At 49.9% G+C, this 21,347-nt stretch overlaps 1 protein-coding gene across 1 annotated transcript in view; it reads right to left on the reverse strand.

Moving 5' to 3' along the window:
* Positions 1-2,752: 2,752 nt before the first annotated feature.
* The window catches only part of CROCC2 (ciliary rootlet coiled-coil, rootletin family member 2), a 106,861-nt gene continuing 88,266 nt past the window's right edge, over positions 2,753-21,347 (reverse strand). Inside the window, exons 27-29 of the mRNA XM_078147649.1 lie at positions 19,963-20,305; positions 19,398-19,600; positions 2,753-3,126 (exon numbers count right to left, since the gene is read on the reverse strand). Coding sequence (XP_078003775.1) covers positions 2,968-3,126; positions 19,398-19,600; positions 19,963-20,305 — 705 coding nt within the window. The 3' untranslated portion in view covers positions 2,753-2,967. The remainder of the gene's footprint in view (positions 3,127-19,397; positions 19,601-19,962; positions 20,306-21,347) is intronic.

The following is a 21,347-nucleotide window of genomic DNA, read 5'->3' on the forward strand; positions in this document are numbered from 1 at the left end:
GAGATTCCTTGTTGGGTGTGATGTAGTAGATGTTCCTTTTAGCTGTGGGGTGCCGTTGGTGACCACTGAGGTGTCTTCTAACACTCCAGATCTATAACGGGTTTGGTAGACAACACTTAAATGCGACAGAGGCTTTGGATGCGACCCTAAGGACCTGATGCCAACTTGGGAGGCAGGGCATGTGGGGAAGAGAACTCTGGTCTGAGGCAGAGGACCTGGGTTCAGATCCCTGTTCCACCCAAGCACTCAATGTCTGTGTGACACTGAACAAGCCTCCTTGGGCCTCTATTTCCTCATTAGTAAAAGGAGAGACTGGAAAAAGCTTCCAGCTGGAGATGAACAGTCTCTGGATTCTCTTCAAGGAGAAGTTGACCCTCACTGGTCAGATTTCTCCTAGGAAGATTCCTGTTCGAGTACAGTTTGTAATAAGAGGAACACGGGAGGTGGAGATGTGGACCTGGCCCTGGTACCTAGGAGGACCTTAATCAGTGTTTATGGAGTTGGCTTGAATCTTGTCCAGCTCCTTTGTTCCATGGATGAGGAAGCTGAAGCTCACAGGGGGAAGGAATTTGCTCATGGTCACATAGGGAGGAAGCAGTGGGGGTTAGGAGCCTCTGCCTACAAGCCTATTGTTCTAACCACTACACCACTCTTCCTACTGTGGGCAACTCTGAGATTCTGTCAGATCGGCAGCGGGGTGCACTGAGATCCCCGGTGATCTACCTCTCTTCCTCGAGTGACCTGGAAAACTTTCTTTTGATGTTCAGGGCCTAGCTTTCTAATAGTGATTGGCCTCAGTTGCTCAGAAGGCACGCAAGGGCTAGAGCAGGCTTTCCTCTTGGATTCTCTTGTATGGCAGATGTTTCCACATTCATGGAAAGGAAGAACACTTGGTTCCAGGTGCCAGAGAATGACTGGGCTCGGCTTTTCCTGTCCCAGCCCCACACGGGCCCCACCCACCTGCAGGCTTCTTTTCTCTTCCTCACTGGTATGGATGCTGTGTTCCAGCACTGCCGCCTGCTCTGAGCACCCCTGGTGCTCCCTCTCCACCTGCCGGAGGGTCTCCTCTTGCAGCATCAAGGCAGCTTGAGCACTGTTGAGGCGCCCGTCGGCCCCTCGCTTGCCTATTTTGGGACAGAGAAGGAGGAACACTGAACTCTCGTCCCAACCCGCCCCCAACTCTCTTGTGTTTGTAAGATTCCTGGCTCACTAGAAAGCATGGGAATGAGACAGCAGGGGCCTGGCCACAGAGTCTCCCACTGTTCAGAGACTTTCTATACTTTACATTCTGTAGGGGTAAACAATATGTACACAGACAAGCTAATGCAAGGTCATTGGAGGGGAAAGAGAGAACAGCTACTGGGCAGGATCCAGGAAAGACTTTGCCTTGATCAGATGGCCCCTGAGCTGAGCCAAGAAGGAAGCTGGGAATTCTAGGGGGCAGTGGTGAGGAGGGGAGGCATTCCAGGCATGGGGACAGTCTTTGCAAGGGCAAGGAGTCTGCAGATACCACGTTGAGCTTGGATAGCAGCAAGTTAGCCAGCTGTTTTTAAAAAAGAAAAAGAACCATGAATGAAGGTTCCAAATGACACTGTGTATCACTCAGCCAGGAACAGATTAAGTACCTACTGTGTTCCAGGCACCATAGGGGAAACAAAGGCAGAAATGCAGCAATCCCTGCCCTTAAGGCACTGCGATCTACCCCAGACACACCTCAAACAATTCATTATGCCATCTCCCTGCACCTTGCCCAAGCCTTCTCCTCCTCCAATTTACCCTATGTTTGTGTCCATTTCAGTCACTCACACTTGTCATCTTGGAGTCATTCTTGAACTTTCCTTTTCCTCACCCCCAAGAGTTGCCAAGGCGTGTTGATTCTCTCTTTAGAAGATCTCTGGTATTCTTCCCCTTTTCTGCACTCACATGATCACTCCCTTCGTTCAGGCCCTTGCCTGGACTGTTGCAAGAGTCTCCTAATCAATCTCCTTGCCTTATCGGTCCCCTTTCCAAAAGAGCCTTCACATAGCTGCCAAAACCCTAAGATATGTCTCTGATCATGTCACTTCCTTGCTCAGGAATCTTTAGCACTTCCATATTTCCTCTCTCTATCTCCTCCATGACTTCTGGGAAGCAAAGAACTCAAGAAAATATTGGGAAGATTTTCTCTTATTTTTTCTTTTCTTCTCTTTCAAAGCTGGCTAACTTGCTGCTATCCAAGCTCGATGTGGTGTCTCCAAACTCTTTGCCCTTGCAGAGACTGTCCCCATGCCTGGAATGCCCCTACTCCTCACCATTGCCCCCTAGAATTCCGAGCTTCCTTCTTAGCTCAGCAAAGGGGCCCTCTGACCTAATCAAAGTCTTTCCTGGACCCTGCCCAGTAGTTGTTCTCTCTTCCCTCTCAAATGACCTTGTATTCGCTTATCTGTGTACATATTGTTTACCCCTATAGGATGCAAGCTGCCTGAGGGCAAGGGACTACTTGATTTTTGCCTTCCTATCCCCAGTGCTCAATATAATGTCTTACATGTAACCAACATTTACTACAGTTTTTGAATTACATTGAGTATATCAGTGAACTGTTGGCAATTCCAGGACTGCCTCATGTCCTCTAAGGTCATAGAAACAAGTTTTATGATAACTTCTTCAGAGGTGGGCTAATGGCAGAATCTCATCTTTTGGGGGTGAAACACCTCTCTTTTCTTGAAGAGTTTCTGCACCCCTGTTCTTGGTTCAAAAGAAAAGCAAACTTGGCGCCTACTGCCCGAGAGGATCGTTAAAGTAAATCCTGCCCCCCCATGTCACCCCTTGCTCCCAGGCTGAGCAGAGAGGGTCCCCCTGGGCTCGCTGGTTTCCAGCTCAAAGACTGCCTTCTTTTCCCATCTGTTTGCTCCTCAGCTCTCCTGCTGCCCCATCCACAATATGCTTTGCAATAAATCTTGCTCTTTTTGCAGCAGATGAAACCATGAATTAGGTCTCTGGAGGAGAGAGATGAATGAATGACTGGCCTTCCTCAGCATCTGCCAGAGACTTTTGCAGCTGCAGGATTCGAGTTTTGCTCTGGTCAAGGTCAGCCTTCAGTTCGTTCAGCTGACAGTTCAGGTTCACTACCTGGATCCGGGAGTCATCCTGGGAGGAAAAAAAGACATGTTTTCAAAAGCAGAGGATAAGGGGAAAGGAAGAAGAAACTGCTGGAATTCCATCTGCCAGGCTCAATGGAAGCCTAATGACAAAGATAGGATCTTAGATGGTGAGAGAGGGGACTGGAATGGGAGCCAGAGACCTGGGTTCAAATTCTGCCCCTGTAACTTCCTGGCTTATTGGTCCTGGGCAAGCCGCTTAACAAATCTGGTCTCAGTGTCACAGAATCACAGAGTGTGAGGGTTGAAAGGGAATATGGGGTCATTTAGTTCAAATCATACACAAAGGGAATCTCCCTGATTGCACAGCTTTGAAAAGTAGTTATATACTTCTATATGAAAACATTCCAGGAGAGACAACCCTGTCCCTCTAGAGGCAGTGCGTCCCACTTCTGGACAGCTCTGGAGTGTGAGGAAGCTGTTCTCCACATCAAACTGAGATTGACCCCTTTGCAGCTTCTCCTTCTGGCTCTCTGCCCTCTGGGGCCAAAGAGAACGCATGAGATCTTTCTCTACAGGATGGACCTTTAAATTCTTGAAGATGGTTATCAAGTACCGCCCACCTCCCCTTCACTTCTCTACTCTAATCACACTTGGTTCCTTCAGCCAGTTCTCACATGACATTAATTTTAAGGCCTTTCATTGTTCCAGTTGCTGTTCTCTGGGCGCTCCCTAGAACTGATCACAATCTCCCAGAAGAGGTCTGACAAGGGCAGGGTGCAGTGGGACTCCAACCTCCCTATTCCTGGAAGTGAAGACTTTCCTGGTGTAGCCCACATCCTAGGGCAGACACATATTGTATTTGTGGTCCCCTAAAACTCCCAGATCTTTTTCAGAACACCAGCTACCTATTTATGCCTTCCCCATATTGAACTTGGGAAATGGGCCATTTTGTGCCCAAGTATAAGTCTTTACATTGATCCCTATTGAATTTCATCTTATTTGGTTCAATGCAGTGTTCTCACCTGTCAAACCCTGATGGATTCTGAAATTTTCATCCACTGTGTTTGCCACCTCTCCCATCTTTGGCTCACCTGAAAATCTGATGAGCATGCCAACTGTGCTTATACCCCAGGCTTTGTTAAAAATGCTGTATGGCATAGGATGAGGCATAGGTCCCTGAAGGACTCTACTGGAGACCTCCTGCTATGATGTGACTGAGCCATTAACAACTACTCTTTGAGTCTGGCCATCCAGGTGGTTCTAAAACCATCTGTTGAATTACTGTCTAATCCACATCCCTCCATCTTTTCCACAGGAACAATAGGAGACACTTTGCTAAAAGCTCTGATACAATAGAAGTAAACTACATCTACAGCACCTACTAGTTTAATCATCCCTCCAAAAAGAAATGAGGTTAATTTGGCACAATCTCTTCTTGAAGGAGCCAGGCTGGCTCTTTGTAAGCACGGCTTCCCTTCCTAGATGTTTACCAGCCATCTTTTTAATGATTCATCCTACAATTGTCCAAGGAATCAAAACTAAGTTCATTGACATAGAGTCTGCAAACTCTTATTATTTCTGTCTTTACATGAGGAAGTTGAACTAGATGACCTCTAAGGGCCTTTCAGCTCTGAATCTGTGGGAAGCAGGATTTGAACCCAGAGTCAGCACCTTTACCAGTATACCTTGCTAAGTAGAAATATACATAACTATAGTTTCAGACTGAATGCAATCTCATCATTGACTGGTTAGATCAAAGGTCAGAGTAAATGCTAAATTAGAGGGATAAAGATGAGAAGACACTGCCTGAGATTACTTTACCTCTGACCTAACCTATTTAAACAAACTATTGCTATTTCAAATCCCAAAATGGATAAAAGAAAAGACATTGACTCTGGTTCTCACTATTCCTTGGAAAAGTTCAACCAATACAAAATTGTTGCCACATCAGGGAGACCAAATGAGCCTAGAAACCACCTCAGTAAGCCCTTGAGCTCCTTACCAAACAGAGAGCAATACCAGCTGAGGACAACATTGGCTTAGAGTCATGTAGTCTCCCACTGATGCTATGAAGTGGAGAATTATGGACCATTGTTTTTGATGAATCAGAATTATAAGTAATTGAAAAGATAAAGGAAAGATACATGTTGAGACCAAGCAAAGTGCCCCATCTTACCATAGATAAATTATTTGAGAAAAGCGATATAAAGGACACCATAAAGAACATGTATGACTAGAAAGGAAATTGGCCAATTGTAGCCAGAGTGAGAGATATGGAAGGTCAGCCTGAGCACCATTCTGGTATCCTTCAAATGTTAACAGAACTGGGGAAGGTATCTTGTACACTGGGTGGGTTTTCTTTGGAGGATTTTTTCAAGGAATCAAGAGTCATATGTAGAGAGAAGGCATATAGGGGTTCTCATGTGCTCTGGTGGAAGGTTGAGTGCCTGTAATGATAAGATCACAAATCCAACTCTACATCTAATTCTATCTATATCTATCTATAAAGATAACTTAAAATGAGGACACAGGAATAATATGAGAGATAGAGTGTAGTGGTAGATGGTAGATCTAGCCTTGGAATCAAGAAGCCCTGAGTTGAAATTCTGCTTTGGCTGCATTATTGGCCAAGTGGCAGTTCTCTCTCTAAGGCCACATGAGGCGCCAGTGTGTCTTGTTGGTGGGGTCACCTGTACCAGTATAATCATACATCTGGACCAAAAAGAGTTGGACAAATAAAATAGGGCCATGTACTTCAGGACTTCAACATCCATGGTTTCATGGTGGGCATTTCCTTCAGAGATGCAGACTACCACCCCTCTGTCTCTTAGTCAATGGTCTTTAAGAGTTGCTGTGGCTGAGAAATCTATCCCCAGCCTGCCCACCTGGTAGTGATTCTCTGAACCTTGGCTGCCCTTCAGATCCAGTCCATCACTAGGTCTACACTCAAAGCCTTTCTAGCCCAGCAGAACCTGCCAGAGCTTGCTCTCTGAGCTGGCATAGATGTTAAAAACCCAGGGTCATGAAGAGGCCTTGGAAAAAGGCTCCAGTGGAGGACAAGGCACCATAGGGAAGGTGCCAAAGGTGTGGTACAGACAATACACGGTAGAGGAGGTTCATAGGAGGGAATCTCCTTGGGGCCTGTGTGGTCAGGAGAGGCTTCATGAGAACAAAGGAAGAGCTTAAAAGAGGAAAATTTCAACAGGTTGAGATGTGGATGGATTACATTCCAGGCCAATTCATGGTGGCAGAAGAATGCAGAATCAGGCTGGGGAATGCTAGGAGTCCAGCCTGGCTAGAATATAGAGCCTGTGAAAGGGTTAGCAAATGGGTGTTGGTCTGCTAAAGGCATGTGAGGTTAGGCTCGAAAGTAGCTCGGAGCCAGATGAGGAAGGGCCTTCCGTGCCAGCTAGTCATTTGTAGCTTATCCCAGAGACATCAGGGAGTCGCTGAGGTTCGGTTGTTGATGTTGTTTTAAGCGGAGGAGGACACGCTAAGACCTGTGCCCTCTTTTGGCAGCCACGGGGAAGACGGGTTGGAGAGGGGAGAAAATACGAGACAGGAAGAGAGTGACAGTCCAAGGAAAGGGTGACAAGGGTCTGAACCAGGGTGAGGCATGAGATAGGAGCAGGTCTAAGAGATTCTGTGATGGCCCAGCACAAGTCAGCTCCATTTGGGGAGCAGGGAATGAATGTGGGGGGGGAGGGTGCAGGAGACTGAAGAATTGAAATCCCTCCAAGCCTGGGATGATGGTACTGCCCTCAAGAGAAATACGGAATTGAGGAGGAAGAGTAGGGAGTTTTTGCTTTTGTTTTTGGCAGTGGTGGTAGGGGAAAGTGACTGATTTGGACACATGAAGTCTGAGGTATAAGAATACATTCAGGTGGAGACATTCAGCAGGCAGTTGGAAATGTTAAGACTGGAGCTCAGCAGAGAGGTTGGAGCTGTCATCTGATCTGGGAGGGATTCAAATACATGCCCCTTAATTGCCTTAGAATCTGGAATGTGAATGGATAAGTCAGATGAACCGGTAGCAGGAAGAGGGAAGGATGATCACCCCATGTAGACTCCACATAGGGCACTGGACCCCTGAACCCTTCTACAGCTGCGAATGATGGTAGCAGACTCTGTTGCTAAGGGAGAACGGGGAGAGAGAGAAGAGAACCCAGGACAGAGCTTGGGGGGAGTCTACACTTGGCAAAAGTCAGTCATGAAGTAAGAATGCGAGAGACAACCCAGGACAGTCCCACATTGAAGGTCATGAAGAGGAAGATGAAAAGCAAATGAGAGGACAGATAGGCAGGAAGGGAGAGCAGAATGTTACAGAAGGCAAGAGAGGACAGAGGAGAAAAAGAGGGAAGAAGAGGTCAGTGGCATCCAATATTGCTAAGAAGGCAAGGTGACGAGGGCTGAAAAAGGTCATTGGATTTGGGAACTAGATGTCGGAAGTGATCTGACCTCTGAGGACCCTTCGAGCTTTCCATCTATAATCCCATGGTCATAGAGAGAGTAGGTTCAGGAGAGTGTTGGAAAGACCTCAGATCACAGGGGGTGATGAGGGAAAGAATGTCTTTCTACAAGTTTAGCATTGAAGAGAAGGAAAGGGGGGATGGAACTAAGGTCAGGTAGCTTTTTTTAAAAAAAAGACAAAGGAGATGTGAACATGTTTTTAGGAAGAGAAAGAGAACCAAGCTTGACCAGTGACACCCAAATAATTGTGTAATTTGTCTCTTCATCTTCTTTTTCTAATCCCAGACCTGTTTTTCTACAGGACTGGTTTGACCAAACAAAACAAAACAATTATCAACACCATAAAGACGAGCCATCCGTTGTTTATAGGGAGCTGTTTCTTCCCCACCGTGAAGGCTGTATGTGGAGCATGAGTCCATGAACTTGGTTTAAAATACATGCACACATATATACGTACACATATATACATACTATATGTATAATTTAATAATTGTATTTTAATTTCATTTTTTCCCTTTTTATTTTCCTATGTATTTTAAGTTATACTTTTTAAAAATGTTCTGTATCTGGTGATGACTAATCAATTCGTCAATCAGCACGTACTTATTAAAATGCCTACTGTGTGCTGAATATCGTGCTAAGGGTTTGGGACATGAAGACAAAGGCAGTCCCTACCCTAGGACCTTGCAGTCTAGCCAAGGGAGATGACCGTCTGTCCATAGGCTTATATAAAGTAGAGACCAAGTCGTTTGGTGAGGAAGGTCCTGGCTTTGATAAGTGGAGGTAAGGAGGGAGTGGGTATCAGGCGTGGGGAATGGCCAGTGCAAAGGCACAGAGATAGGAGAAGAAATGGTATTTGTGAGAAATAACAAGGCAGTTTGGCTGGACTGTAGTGTGTGTGAGGAGGAGCTGCGTGCCATGAAGACTAGGGCAGCACGCTGGGGCCACCTGGGAAGACTTGGTTGCTGGGATGGAAAAGATGGGAGTCCTGAGAAGCAAACATTCCATTCAGATTGCGACGGGGAAGCGGAAGAAAGCCTGGTGTCTTGGGGCATGCAGCCTAGGTTTGTGGAGAGTAGATTTCAAAGGGTTAAGAGAAAGACTAGCCAAGCTGCAGTGGCCCCCAATTCAACGAGAGGTCAGCTTGGGAGGACAGATGAGAAGCTGAGGACGCAGGGAGGTGGGAAAGGAGAAGGTGCCTAAGAAGCCCAAATATCAGCTCGTGACAGAACCAAGTTACTGATGACTCGTTTTTGGAGGCACATCCATAGGTAGAGACCAGGAGGAGGGGCAGTAACGTGATGAAGGCAGCCGATGTGCCCACTTTGGTGTACATGGTGTCCGGAGCACTGACATTTGCAATGAGCTGGAGCTGACAAGAAATATGAGGATAACAAAGGAAGCCTTCTTAGCTATTATGGGGCCGAGATGGTGACCAGAGATGGACAGAACCTCTGCCGGGGGAACAGGACGATAACAGAGCATCTAGACAAGTCAGAACTAGTCAGCTCTCGTTTTGCTTCAGTTTCCTCATCTATAAAAAGGGGGACTTAATAGTTTACCTGTCAGATCTATGGAGAAGGGAAGGATTTATGACCAACCAAGAGAGAGAGAACATTATGAAATGCAAAATGGATCATTTTGATTATGTTAAATTGAAAACTTTTTGCACAAACAAAGGCAATGCAAGCCATATTAGGAGGGAAGCAGAAAACTGGGAAAGAGTTTTTACAACCAATGTCTCTGATAAAGGCCTCATTTCTAAAATATATAGAGAACCGAGTCAAATTTATAAGAATACAAATCATTCCCCAATTGATAAATGGTCAAAGGATATGAATAGGTAGTTTTCAGAGGAAGAAATTAAAGCTATTTATAGTCATATAAAAATGCTCTAAATCACTATCGATTAGAGAAATGCAAATCAAAATGACTCTGAGGTACCACATCACACCTCTCAGATTGGCTGATATGACAAAACAGGACAATGATAAATGTTGGAGAAGATGTGGGAAAATTGGAACACTAATGCATTGTTGGTGGAGTTGTAAACTGATCCAACCATTCTGGAGAGCAATTTGAAACTATGCCCAAAGGGCTATAAAATTGTGCATATCCTTTGGCCCAGCAAATACCACTTCTAGGTCTGTATCCTAAAGAGATCATACAAATGGGAAAAGGACCCACATGTACAAAAATATTGATAGCAGCTCTTTCTGTGGTGGCAAAGAATTGGAAATTGGGGGGATGCCCCAAGTGGGGAATTGGGGAATGGCTGAACAAGTTGTGGTATATGAACGTAATGGAATACTATTGTGCTATAAGAAATGATGAGCAGGCTGACTTCAGAAAAACCTGGAAAGACTTGTATGGTCTGATGCTGAGTGAAGTGAGCAGAATAGGAGAACGTTGTACTCAGAACAGCCACATGCAAGGATCTAAAACATCTCCAAAAGACTCATGATGGAAAGTGCTCTCCACATCCAGAGAAAGAACCATGGAGTCTGAAGGCAGGTGGAAGCAGACTATTTGCTCTCCTTTTCTTTTGTTGTTTTGTTTTATTTCTTCTTTCTAATTCTTCTTTACATCATGACTAATGGGAAAACATGCTTCCTATGAGTGTACACATAGAGCCCATATTAGATTGCATGCTGTCTTGGGGAGGGGGAGAAAAGGGAAGGGAAGAAAATTTAGAACTCAGAATCGTGTGGAAGTGAGTGTTGAAAACTAAAAATCAATACTTTTTTTTTTCAAAGGCGGGCTTAGACTCCCTGGCCTCTTCTGGGGTCCCTGCTAGCTCATTCGAGCTCATTCATGCCGAAGCAGTTTTGATCCATAGACTTCTGGTTTGATGTTTCCTCTTTGCCAAATTCTACAAAAAGAGTGTTAAAGGTATGGTTTGGGAGCACTCAGAGAGTGAAGGGGGGATTGCTCAGAGCCAGCGTAAGTTCCCTGCAAACAGTTCATCCCAACCCATCACCCCCCCCCCTTTTGGCAAGATAACTGGAACAACACAGGAGGGGAATGTATACGGCACAGTATAGCTAGATTCCAGCGAAACATCTTTCATGCTCACCATTGTGGACGAGATGGATAGAGTTGTGGACTAATTGGAATTAGCTGGATTAGATGATAAGCTCCTTGAGGTCAGGGACCGTCTTTTTGTCTCCCCAGTGCTTTTAGCACAGTGCCTGATACATAGTTATATGCTTAATAAATGTTTATTGAATTGAATTGAATTGGATTGGATTCTGACCAGATTGCATGACCAGAGGCCCTCCCCCATTAGAATATGAGCTCTTTGAGGGCAGGGACTGTGTCTGGCCATCTTTGTATCCTCAGTGCTTAGCATAGTGCCTGGCACATGAATGTGTGTTGACTTGTTGACCCTGAGAGTTCAGACAATGGTCAGTGGATGACTGAGGTGATGTCTACTTGGAGGAAGACCTCCAGCAGAAGGTTTGCCCATTGAGTCAGTCCTTGGATTTGTACTTTTGACAGTTTTATCAAAGACTTGGATGAAGAGACTGTTGAGTAGTGAATGGGTGGGTGTGGTGAGAGAGGAGGGATCTACAGAGTCAGCCCAGGGTCACGGGCCATAGAAGGCAACTGCATAGACCCACAGAGTGGACCAGACTCTGTAAGTGGCTAGTCGGATCATCTCACACCAATCAGGACAGAGTGGATGGGCTGATGATGATACGCACCTTTCAAAGCCAGAAGGTGAAGGATAAAGTGAAGAGGGTCTCAGTTTCTTCCAGCCCCAAGACGCTGGAGCAGAAATCTTGGGGCAGCCAAGGAGGAAAGGAGCAGGGAAGAAAGGTCAGGATCCTCCAAAGATTTGGACAGACTACAACAAGGGACTGAATCTGATCAGGTGACATAATCGTAAAGTCCTACAGCATCAGGGACTGGACCTGTGACTTCATTAGTGCAGGGAACACCCAGGTAGGGAAAATCCCTCCACTAATACAGGCCAACACCTTTTCTGCAACTTAGTGAGTTCCCCAGAGGACTGAGAGGTGAAGAAATTTGCCCAGGGTCACACAGCCAGTTGGTGTCAGAGGGTGAACTTGAATCCAGGCCTTCCTGGCTTTGAATTCCGCTTTCTGTCTTCACCATGCTGCAGCTTCATAAGCCCATGATGTAGGGAGCATAGCTAGACAGTGAATGGGAAAAAGATCTGGAGCTCTTAGTGGACCACCAGCAATATAGCATGGCAGCCACATAAAGGCAGTGTCAAAGTAGGCAAAGCAGCTAGACTGAAGGAAATGATTGTTCCTTTATACTAGCTCCCAGTTGTATAGAACTCACCATGTGCCTGGCACTGGGTTAAGTACTTTACAATCATTATCTCACTTCATGTTCACATTAACCTGGGAGGTAGGTGCTATTGTTAGCAAAAGATGAAATAAGCAAATAGAGGTTAAGTGCCTTGCTCAGATCACACCTGGAGCCACAGGTGTGTACAGATTGTGTTTCCCAGCACGTCCAGGTGTGCGTGGCCCTTATTCTTGGCCAAGCTTCACCACTGGCCCTTCTCTTGCTCACCTTAGGGCTTCATGCATGCCTCTCCATGACTGGAGTTCTGTGCTCACTCCCAGGCATCCCATGTTAGGAAGAACATTGACAAACTAGAGATCGGCCAGGTAAGGGTGCTCAGCATGGGAAAGCTGACTCAGGAGGGATGCGCTACGTATCAAGTCTTGGAAGGGTTGTTCTGTGGAAGATGGATCAGCCTCATCCCTGTTGGCCCAGGACGGGTCAGCCTTGTCCCTCTTGGCCCAGGACAGATTGGCCTCATCCTTCTTGTCCCAGGATGGGTTAGCCTCGTCCTTCTTGTCTCTGGATGGGTTAGCCTCATCCTTCTTGTCCCAGGATGGGTCAGCCTCCTCTGTCTTGTCCCTGGATAAGTTAGCCTTGTCTCTCTTGTCCCAAGATGGGTTAGCCTTGTCCCTCTTGTCCCCATATGGGTTAGCCTCATCCCTCTTGTCCCAAGATGGGTCAGCCTCATCCCTCTTGTCCCAGGATGGGTCAGCCTTGTCCCTCTTGTCCCTGGATGGGTTAGCCTTGTCCCTCTTGTCCCAAGATGGGTTAGCCCTGTCCCATATGACCCAAAATGGGTTAGCCTTGTCCTGCTTGGCCCAGGACCAAAGGGAGTAAGGAGGTGGGAGGCAGAGATGGGCTTGATATTAGGGAATGCCCCCAAAGGAAAATGGGCTGCTGCTTCTGCGGGAGTGAGGGGCCCTCCCTGGAGGTCTTCAGGTAGGATTTGCACACGCACATTGCAGCATGGATTCCTGTGGGGCAGGCTTGGTGGCCTTGAAGTCCTTTCCAGATCTGAGGTTCTTGATGTGTTGATCTGATTTCTTTGTGTCCTGGGCATTTTTTGGTTTGTACTTGCAATGAAAACATGCTCTCTGTGGGCACCTCCCTGGGGGAGAGGCCTGAGTCTGGGGCTGTAACACTTCTGGGAGGAGAAGGAAGAGAGAAGAGGAAGGCCAAGGTGAAGGGTCTGGCGTGCTTTGGCATGAGGGTGTGTGGGAGTGGGAGGAGACGAGGGGCACTTGGGATTCATCCAGGTCGGCCCACTGAGCTGGCAGCACCAGGGAGGGGTGGGCGGGAGCCAGATCTGCCTCAGGTGACATGGTAAAGGGGTGGCCAGACAGCCCCACAAAGAGAGCCAGGACCAAACAGAACAATTGAGTAAGCCACCTTTGCTGGGGCGGGGGGGACCGGGGCAGAGGTTTCGCTTCATACCAACCCAGAGAGCTGGGATGAGAGAAGGCAGGCAATCAGGGGTTGTCCTTCCAAGACTGAGCCTCCTGGGGCAGAGAGCCTGAAACCTGGTGGGAAGATGCTTTGTCTGGCAGAACAAGGGTAGGAGCCTGGCTGTCTGGTTGGGAGATGGCTGAGGGCAGGGACGGCCTCCTTGCCTTTCTTTGTGTCCTCACTGCTTAGCACGGTGCTGGGCACACAGCAGGTGCCTAAGAAAGGCTTGTTGATTGACTGACTGGCTGAAAACCAGTAAAGGATGTCAGCGAGGCAGTTCTTGGCCCATCGGCCCAGCATGGACGGGAAGGTGTTGCACTTGGAGTGAGGAAGGCCTGGGTTCAAATCTCAGCTCACACACTAGCTCAGCTGTACCAATAGGGGCTTGGCCTCCCTGGCCATCCCAGCTCTGCATCGATGACCCGGCGAATGACGCCGCGTGACGAGGGGGCGGATGTGACCGGTCATCCTCCCCAAGCTCTGCTGTCTGACTCTCCGCCCTGGCTTGGCTTCCCCGGCCTCTTCCCTGGCCTGACTCTGGAGACCCCTCCTCTCTGAAGGCCGAGGACCCAAGGACCACTTGGCTTTGGTCCCCAGGAGGCCTCCCCATGGGCTTGTGGCCGCACGGGCTTGTCTGCTAGAGTGAATTTTCTCTCCTTATGACAAACCGTGATGGAAAGAGCCCTGACCTTGGAGGCGAAGGGCCTGAGCTTCAATCCCGGCTCGCCCACGTCCTGCCCCTGTGACCTTGGCCCAGTCACTTCCCCTCCTGAGCCTCTGCTTCCTCACCTGAAAAATGAAGAGGTCAGACCAGCCAACCTTCCCGGCTCTTGGTCTGAGCTAGGATCCTAAGTCCACGAATCTCCCTGGGCCTCAGTTATCTCATCTGTAAAATGGGGAGGCTGGACTGTGACCCAGCTCTGGGAGCTCTGATGGACCCTGGTGGACTGCTCGCTTCTTGGCCCTCTCCCCCTACCTAGGTCCAGGAGCCAAACAAAGGGCACTGCCAGCGATCACCTCATCTCCCTGGGCGTCGGTTTCTTTGACTGTAAAATGGGAAGAATGTGTGCTCGTGCCTTATAAATACCGTGCCTGCTTCGTGCATCTCTTGTATGTGCTTCTGTGTGTGCACACGTGTTTGTCTGCCCCCACCGACGTAGGGTCCTCAAGGACTTGCATTCTATCGGGGGCTCCTCGAGGGACTGTTTGGTATCTGTCTTTGTATCTTCAGAGCCTGGCACACAGTAGGTGCTTAATAAATGTCTGTGCACCGATTGCGAGCCCTTTAGAAATGGAAAAGTGCCTCACAAGCATTTTTATCGTTGCTTTTAAAGAGTGTCAGCAGGCGGCCCTGACCTCCCTCTCAGAATCATCCCAACTCCAGAAAACGGCCCAGAACTTGGGGTGCCCCCAGTACAAGGAGCAATGTGGACAGACTTCTCAATTTTCACAAAACATCCACAGCAGACGGCTCTTCAGATGCCTTGGCACTGTGATGACGATGTCAGCCCCAGTTTAAAAAAAACTACGTAATATAAATATTTGTCCATTTTCCTAAGAGCACATTCTGCGCGACGGGGCTTCATGGCATAAGGGCAAAGGGGAGCTAGTAGGGCCAGCCAGCGGAGAACATTCTTCCTGGCACTGCCTGGAGGCCAGCACAGGGTCAGGCTCCTCTGGCCGGCCCATGCCCAGCCCGGTGGTCTGTTCTGCTGGCTCGGGTGAGGCTGGCTGCAGAGCCTGTCCCCTCCAGCTGGAGAAAAGGGCTGTGTGAGCCCTCTTGAGCTGGTCAGAGGTGCTAGCGAGCTTGGGAAGGGCTCCCAAATCCACTTCTGAACCACAGGGACTTAGACAGACAGACAGACAGACAGACAAAAAGCAAAACGTTGTACAGGAGCCTAGCTAGCAAGGCCAGGAAACAGCTGGGAAAGGGCAGGACCTGGGTTCAGATCCCGCCTTTGCTTCTTGCCACCTGCGTGGTCTTGGGGGATGAGTTTCTTGAGGCTGGAGACCATGTTTTTTGCGCTTCTGTCTTGCCTGGCACAGAGGCTTCCTGACTAACAACCTTCCTGTCATGGGCCTCGGACAAATGAAGGGGTTGGGTGCAGTGATTTCTCAGGTCCCTCCCAGCTCCAAATTCTATGATCATCTTGGAGCCTGCAGCTGTGACTTGGAGCTCAGAGCTGTGGCCGCTGTATTTGTTCCCAGGTCACAGGGTGTGAGTGAGCCCACAGAGGGGTGGATAGAGAGGGGTTGGTGATGGAGGCACTGTCACAGCCCAGGAAGCCTCCGGGGGAAGACCCAAGGAGGTGGAGGGGTGAGGCAGGGACGGATTCCTAATGCTGTCAGATTCTCTACATTTCGGCATTCTGGGACCAGCTCCCAATTGCCCTGCCTTCCTCTTGACTCGCGTGCTGACCCTTACTATGTGGGCTGTTGTAAGGGAGAGTTGGGTTACCTGTCTGGAATCAGAAGGAGAGAAGGGGGGCTGAAGAGAGGGTGAGCTGGTCTGGAGGAGGAGAGGAGGCTGCCAGGCTCTGCCAGGCAGATGAGGCCTTCCGACTCTGCCCTCTCCGGGGCTGATCCCTTCTCTGACTCCCTCTCCTGTGCCTCCCCGTCCTGCACCCCCAGGCCCAGCCCTCCTGTCTCTGCTCCCCGCTTTGGTTTCCCACCTCTGCTTCTCCCCTGGCTCTTGTGCCTTGCCCCCTGCCTGGTAACCTGACCCAGGTCCAACGCGTGAGGGCTCGATTTGGGTTTCCTTGAGCCTGGAATGCGTAGCCGGGATGAGGCGTCTACTGGAGGCCCTTCCCTGAGAGGGCCCTTCCTCAGACAGTGAGTAAGCTGCTTACTGTTCATGGGAGGCTGGAGCTGTCCTTCTTACACATGTGATTTGACTTATCACAAAATAAATACCTCTGTGACACGGAGGGAGGAATTTTCTGGCATTAAAATCTGGGCGTTGAGGAGTCATATTTTTAAAATGTCCCTTGCTGCACACCCCTCCCCCTCTACAGGAGCTCACCTTGCCTAGGCCTGGTCCCAGCTCTGCTGGCCCATGTCCAGAGCCTGATCAGCCCCGGCAGAGGCAAGGGGGAAGGGCCCTGGCCCTCTCCTCCAGGGCTCTTCTGGCCAACTTTTCCAGGTACATAAAAACATCATTTCTTCCCTTGAAAGAGAATCCAGCCCTTCTCCCACCCGCCCTCCCCTCTCAGCCAGAATGAATGCAGGTACCTGGTGCCCACCCAGCCCCTTTGGGAGCATTAAAAACATCAGTACTGCACTTGAAATAGAATCTAAGTCTCTCTCCCTGCCCAACCCCCAGCCTGGATAAAGGCAGGGAACTGGTGCCCACCCAGCACCTCCGAGGAGTGAGGCAGAGGGTGGGAGCCGGGTGGGGGGGGTGGGGGGTAGGGAGGCATGATTCAAGCTCTCCTGAAAGCTGCTGCTGAGTGTGGTCCCAGGAATGTGTGTGTGTATGTGTGTGCGTGTGCGTGCACATGGCTGGCATGTGAGCAAGCGTGTGTGAGAGTGATTGTGGACATGTGTGATTGCATAGAAACACAGGTGTGACTGTGTATGTACATAGGGCTATGCACGAGCACGTATGTGTGTAAGAATGTGTGCATCTGTGTAAGAGTGTGTGAACGTGCCTGGATGTAAATGTGAGCATGCATGCATGTATATGTGTAAGTGCATGTGTGTGAGCATGTGTGACTGGGCACACATGCATGTGTGTGAGTGTGAGCATGTGTGTAAGAGAGTGTGAGTGCGGATGTGTTTGCAAGCAGAGAGTTGTTGGGTAGGACCCCACCCCCACCCCTCCAGCACAGCCCAGAGGCAGCCTCTCTGGCCTTCAGCAGTGGAGGCCTCCCTGGGGGCCCGTCACCCGAATAGACAAGAAGAAGCTCCCATTGGTGGGGAAATGCTCTACAGTCTGAGCAAGACATCAGATCAGTCATAGGAGTGTGTGTGTGTGTGTGTGAGTGTGTATAGAAGTGTAAGGGGATGTGTGTGAGGGGGCTGGCTACTGTGGCCTGAGAACCCCTCATTTTACACTTGGGGAAACTGCGGCCCAGACAGGGAATGCATAGGAAGGGCTCGCTCGGCACTGGACTGGGATGCCACCATCCAGAGCTTCCATTCTACCTTGGGACTCCCTGACTCCAGTCAGGCCCCTCCTCTCCAGCCGCACACAGGACAAAGATTGATCGTGAATCGACTGCTGCCCTTCAGCATGGGTTCTGTCTGTGTGCCCAGGAGGCACTGGCTGCCCTGGGAAGAGGGGGCCAAAAGCCAGCCTGGAGCTTCCAGGGAGCCAGACAGAGCTGGGCTGGATCGTGGCCAAGTCACTGCCCCAATCTTAGCCTCAGTCAACAGGCATGATCACTTATTAAGTGCTTGCTGTTTGCCACGGGCTCTGCTAAGGGCTGAAAGCCCAAGCCTGTCTTCTTAGCCCCAACCCTCCAGGGCTGTGAATGTCACATGACTTAAGGTGTGGAAAGCAAACCGTAAAGGACTCTGGGAATGCTCGCTAGCACCCTCATCCCCATCTTCATCCCTGTCCTCATCCCAGTGGAAGCGACCTTGGAAGCCACTCTCATTTTATAGATGAGGAGAATCAGAATAGGGAAATGACTTGTCCAAGGTCACATGGGCGATACAGGTCAGGGATGAGGCTTGGACCCAGGTGCTCTTAGCACAGTGCCTGGCACACAGTAGGCACTTAATCCATGTTGATTGACTGGGAGTGACAGTTCATGTTATCACCATTTTAGCAGTTTTACAGTGTTGTGTGGGGACTGTGTGGGGACTGTGTGGAAACAGTGGAAAGCATGCTAGCTCTGGGGTCAGAAGAGCTGGATTGAAATCCTGCTCTGGTGCTCGCTACCTTTATGACCTTGGGTGAGTCACTTGACATCCTGGGCCTCACTTTTCCTCATCTGTAGAATGGAGGGGCTGGGCCAGATGGCCTTGGAGGCCCTTTCAGTCTCAGACCTGGTGACTTCTGTTCCTGCAGAATGTTGCCTTTCTATCCCTCCAAGAGGATGGCGGCTGTGGCTGGAATCACCTGGGAAGGGGCCTCCCCACCATGAGCCTGGGACAATGGTACCCTTGGACTGCCCAGACAGCAGCAGATGGCTTGTTTGCCTCTCACTGAACCTTCCGGATCCCAGCGGCCCCTCCACACACAGACAAGGGCCTCGTCTGGAGAGGGTCAGTGATGGGGCTGGATGGGTCTGTGCTGAGCTCAGCTGACCCCCTGGTCTGGGGCTATGAAAGGAGGCTTGGCATGGGGTGCTGACGGGCTGGGAGGCCAAGGGGGCTGGTCTCCTTCACAGTCTGCCTTCCAACCCACCTCTTGTATCTTCTTCCACATTACCCCCTTCCATGTTCTCTGTGATGCAGAGAAACCAGATGACTGGCTATTCCCTGGGCTCGATTGACCCACGCTCAGGCGTCAGCGTGAGCCTGCTTCCAGGCCTGGGTACTCTCTTCTCTCTCATCCTCTCTGCCTCGCCTGCCTTCAGGGTCTGGCTCACCTCTGCACTCCACCCCCAACCCCCATCCAGATCCCCTGAGCTTCAAGCATCCGATGCATTCTTTGGCTCTCCTTCCAGGGCTGATGTTATCCCTACTCTGCTGCCCTGGGATATCCTAAATGCACATTCTCACAGACAGCTCTTGAGCTGGAAGGGAGCTCAGAGACCGCCCAAGGGAACTGAGCCCAGGAAGTTACGTGACTCGTCCAAGGTCACACAAATGCTGGACCAGGGACTGGAACCCAGGTTTTCTGGCTCTGAATCCACTAGTCTTTTCATTGGGTTGGGCCCCTAGGGCTCTCACCTTCGTCACTACCTCTCCTGGTGGAACACTCATCTGTTGTGCTCACGCTTCACGTCCCCTCCCTCCCAGTAAACGTGATCTTTTTGGAGGCAGGGGATGTTTTGCTTGTGTTTTCATCCCATCCCTCAGCACTCATCACTGCAAACAGCAGGCGCTTAATCTACATACACTAGATTGAATCGAGAGAAGGAAATGCCACCTAGAAGTACAGCTGAGAGCTTCTGGCCTTACCCTCTCTCTTTGCGTGTCTCGGAGGTTCTGCTGAAGGTCCCTCAAGGCCTCCCGAACAGCTCCAACATCAATCTCTGTGGGGCTGAAGCTTCCCCGTGAAGGAGAGGGCCACCTGAGTGGGGAATGGGCCTGGCTCCTCTCTGGGGATCCAGGCCGAGAGGCCGGAGTCTGCTGTCCATCTGCCACTGAGGAGCTCTGGAACCCTGCAAAGGGGTTGTAGATCATAGATTGGAGGAAGAAGATGCCCGAGTGGTCACCCCTGCTTTCAGATGAGAAACCAAGGGGACCCAGAGGTTAAGTTGACCCAAGACCACATGTCTTTAGAGATGGTTCTGGTGACTGACCAAATGTCTGTTGTCTAAGGGACAGCCCAGCTAAGGATCACCACCAGGTTGGTCATAGGGGATGAACTTTTGGCCACATCAGCTCCCAAAGAGCATCTGTGAAACCATAAATGGGAGGGGAGAAGCCTGGGGAAGAGTGTCCCCATGCCACCCAAATCCGAGGTCCTTGAGGGACTACATTTAAATCAGGCTGCACCTCTCCCCAGACCATTGGTGCTGACCTTTGGCTGGGGAGGGGGCTCTTCCTGGTGGGGGGCTGAGGCCCAGTCCCCGGCGCAGTGCTGAATGCAGCCGACTCAGCGTGGCCTCAGTTTCTCTCCTGGTCCGTTCGGCCTGGTCCAGCTCCCGTTCCAGGCCATGGATGCGATCGTTGGCTGCACTCAGGTGCATCTGGGTGTTCTTGGCCTCTCTGCCAACCTGCTCCAGCTTCATCTCCAGGTCATGGAGCTCATCGCTGAGTTTCTTCTCATTCCCATGGCATTCCTGCAGGCTCTCCATCAGCTCCTTCTCCCGCACCTGGATTCCTGACTCCGTATCTGCCAGTTTTCTTTGCAGGCTGAGGATCTAGAGGAAGCAATCATGGATACCAGAAAAAAGCTGCGCCTACATTTGCTAGAAACTAAGATATCAGACAAAAAGGGGGAAATGGCGCCCAGCATGGGGAGGCTGTCCCTGCCTTGGAAGGAGGTGGAGTGCCTCTTTGGGGTTTGGATCATTCATTCACTCAACCTACCGACCAAGCAGAACTGGACTTGTATAAGGTTGTAAGGCACTTTGTGCGGTCTGACCTCCTTCCAGCTACACTTGATGTCTATCCGGGTCCATCCGTACCCACTTCCTGCCCTTAGAGAAGATAGCACCAGCACACACACCTCTCACGAGGCCTGATGTAGAGCATCCGTTTGGGGAGAGGAGCATGGCTCATACTGTGATCCAGGAGTGTAAACATAAAGCCCTGCCAGGTAAGGCTGGAGTTCATGGGCTCAGCAGATCCCAAGAAGTTGACAGGAGTTCACATAAATTATTTAAAGCCCCGAGGTATTGGCACCAAGTAGATGAGAGGAAGGCGTGGTAGTTGCACAAAGTTTGGCTCTTGGGACTTCTTCACCAAGACCATGCTGTTATGGTTTCCACAGGCTAGTCATGATGCAGTGCCAGTGTCACTGAGGGTCTGGAGACCCTTTCCCCCAAAGACCCTTCCTTCAAATGACTCAGGGCCGTGGCTTCAGCAGGTAGGACTGGTGGACAGTTTCCACCAGCGTGGGAGTGTGCTCATCATCCCCCCGGATCCTGTCCTTGGGCCAGTAATTCTGCTGGTCTGTTAGGTGCTGAACATCGCCTGGTCCCTTAAGTGAGCCCAGGATCTGTCTCCCTGACCACAGATTCCTCTTGCCCTTATACTTGTACATCAGATATGAATACAGATTCAGTGAGAATAGTTTGGGGTTGAAATGTGGTTGTCACAAGGGCTTGAGTGGAGAGCCAATGAGGGGAGGGAGGGTTATCATAGCTGGTAGGCCAGGGGGCTTATCACCTGAGTCATTGGGAGAGCAGTGTCATCCTGGCTGCCAGTTCCAGGAAGATCTGTTGATGTGCAGGGCTGAGG

This window comes from Phascolarctos cinereus, unplaced genomic scaffold (genome assembly GCF_003287225.1).
Source record: "Phascolarctos cinereus isolate Bilbo 61053 unplaced genomic scaffold, phaCin_HiC Scaffold_7;HRSCAF=346, whole genome shotgun sequence".
NCBI lineage: Eukaryota > Metazoa > Chordata > Mammalia > Diprotodontia > Phascolarctidae > Phascolarctos > Phascolarctos cinereus.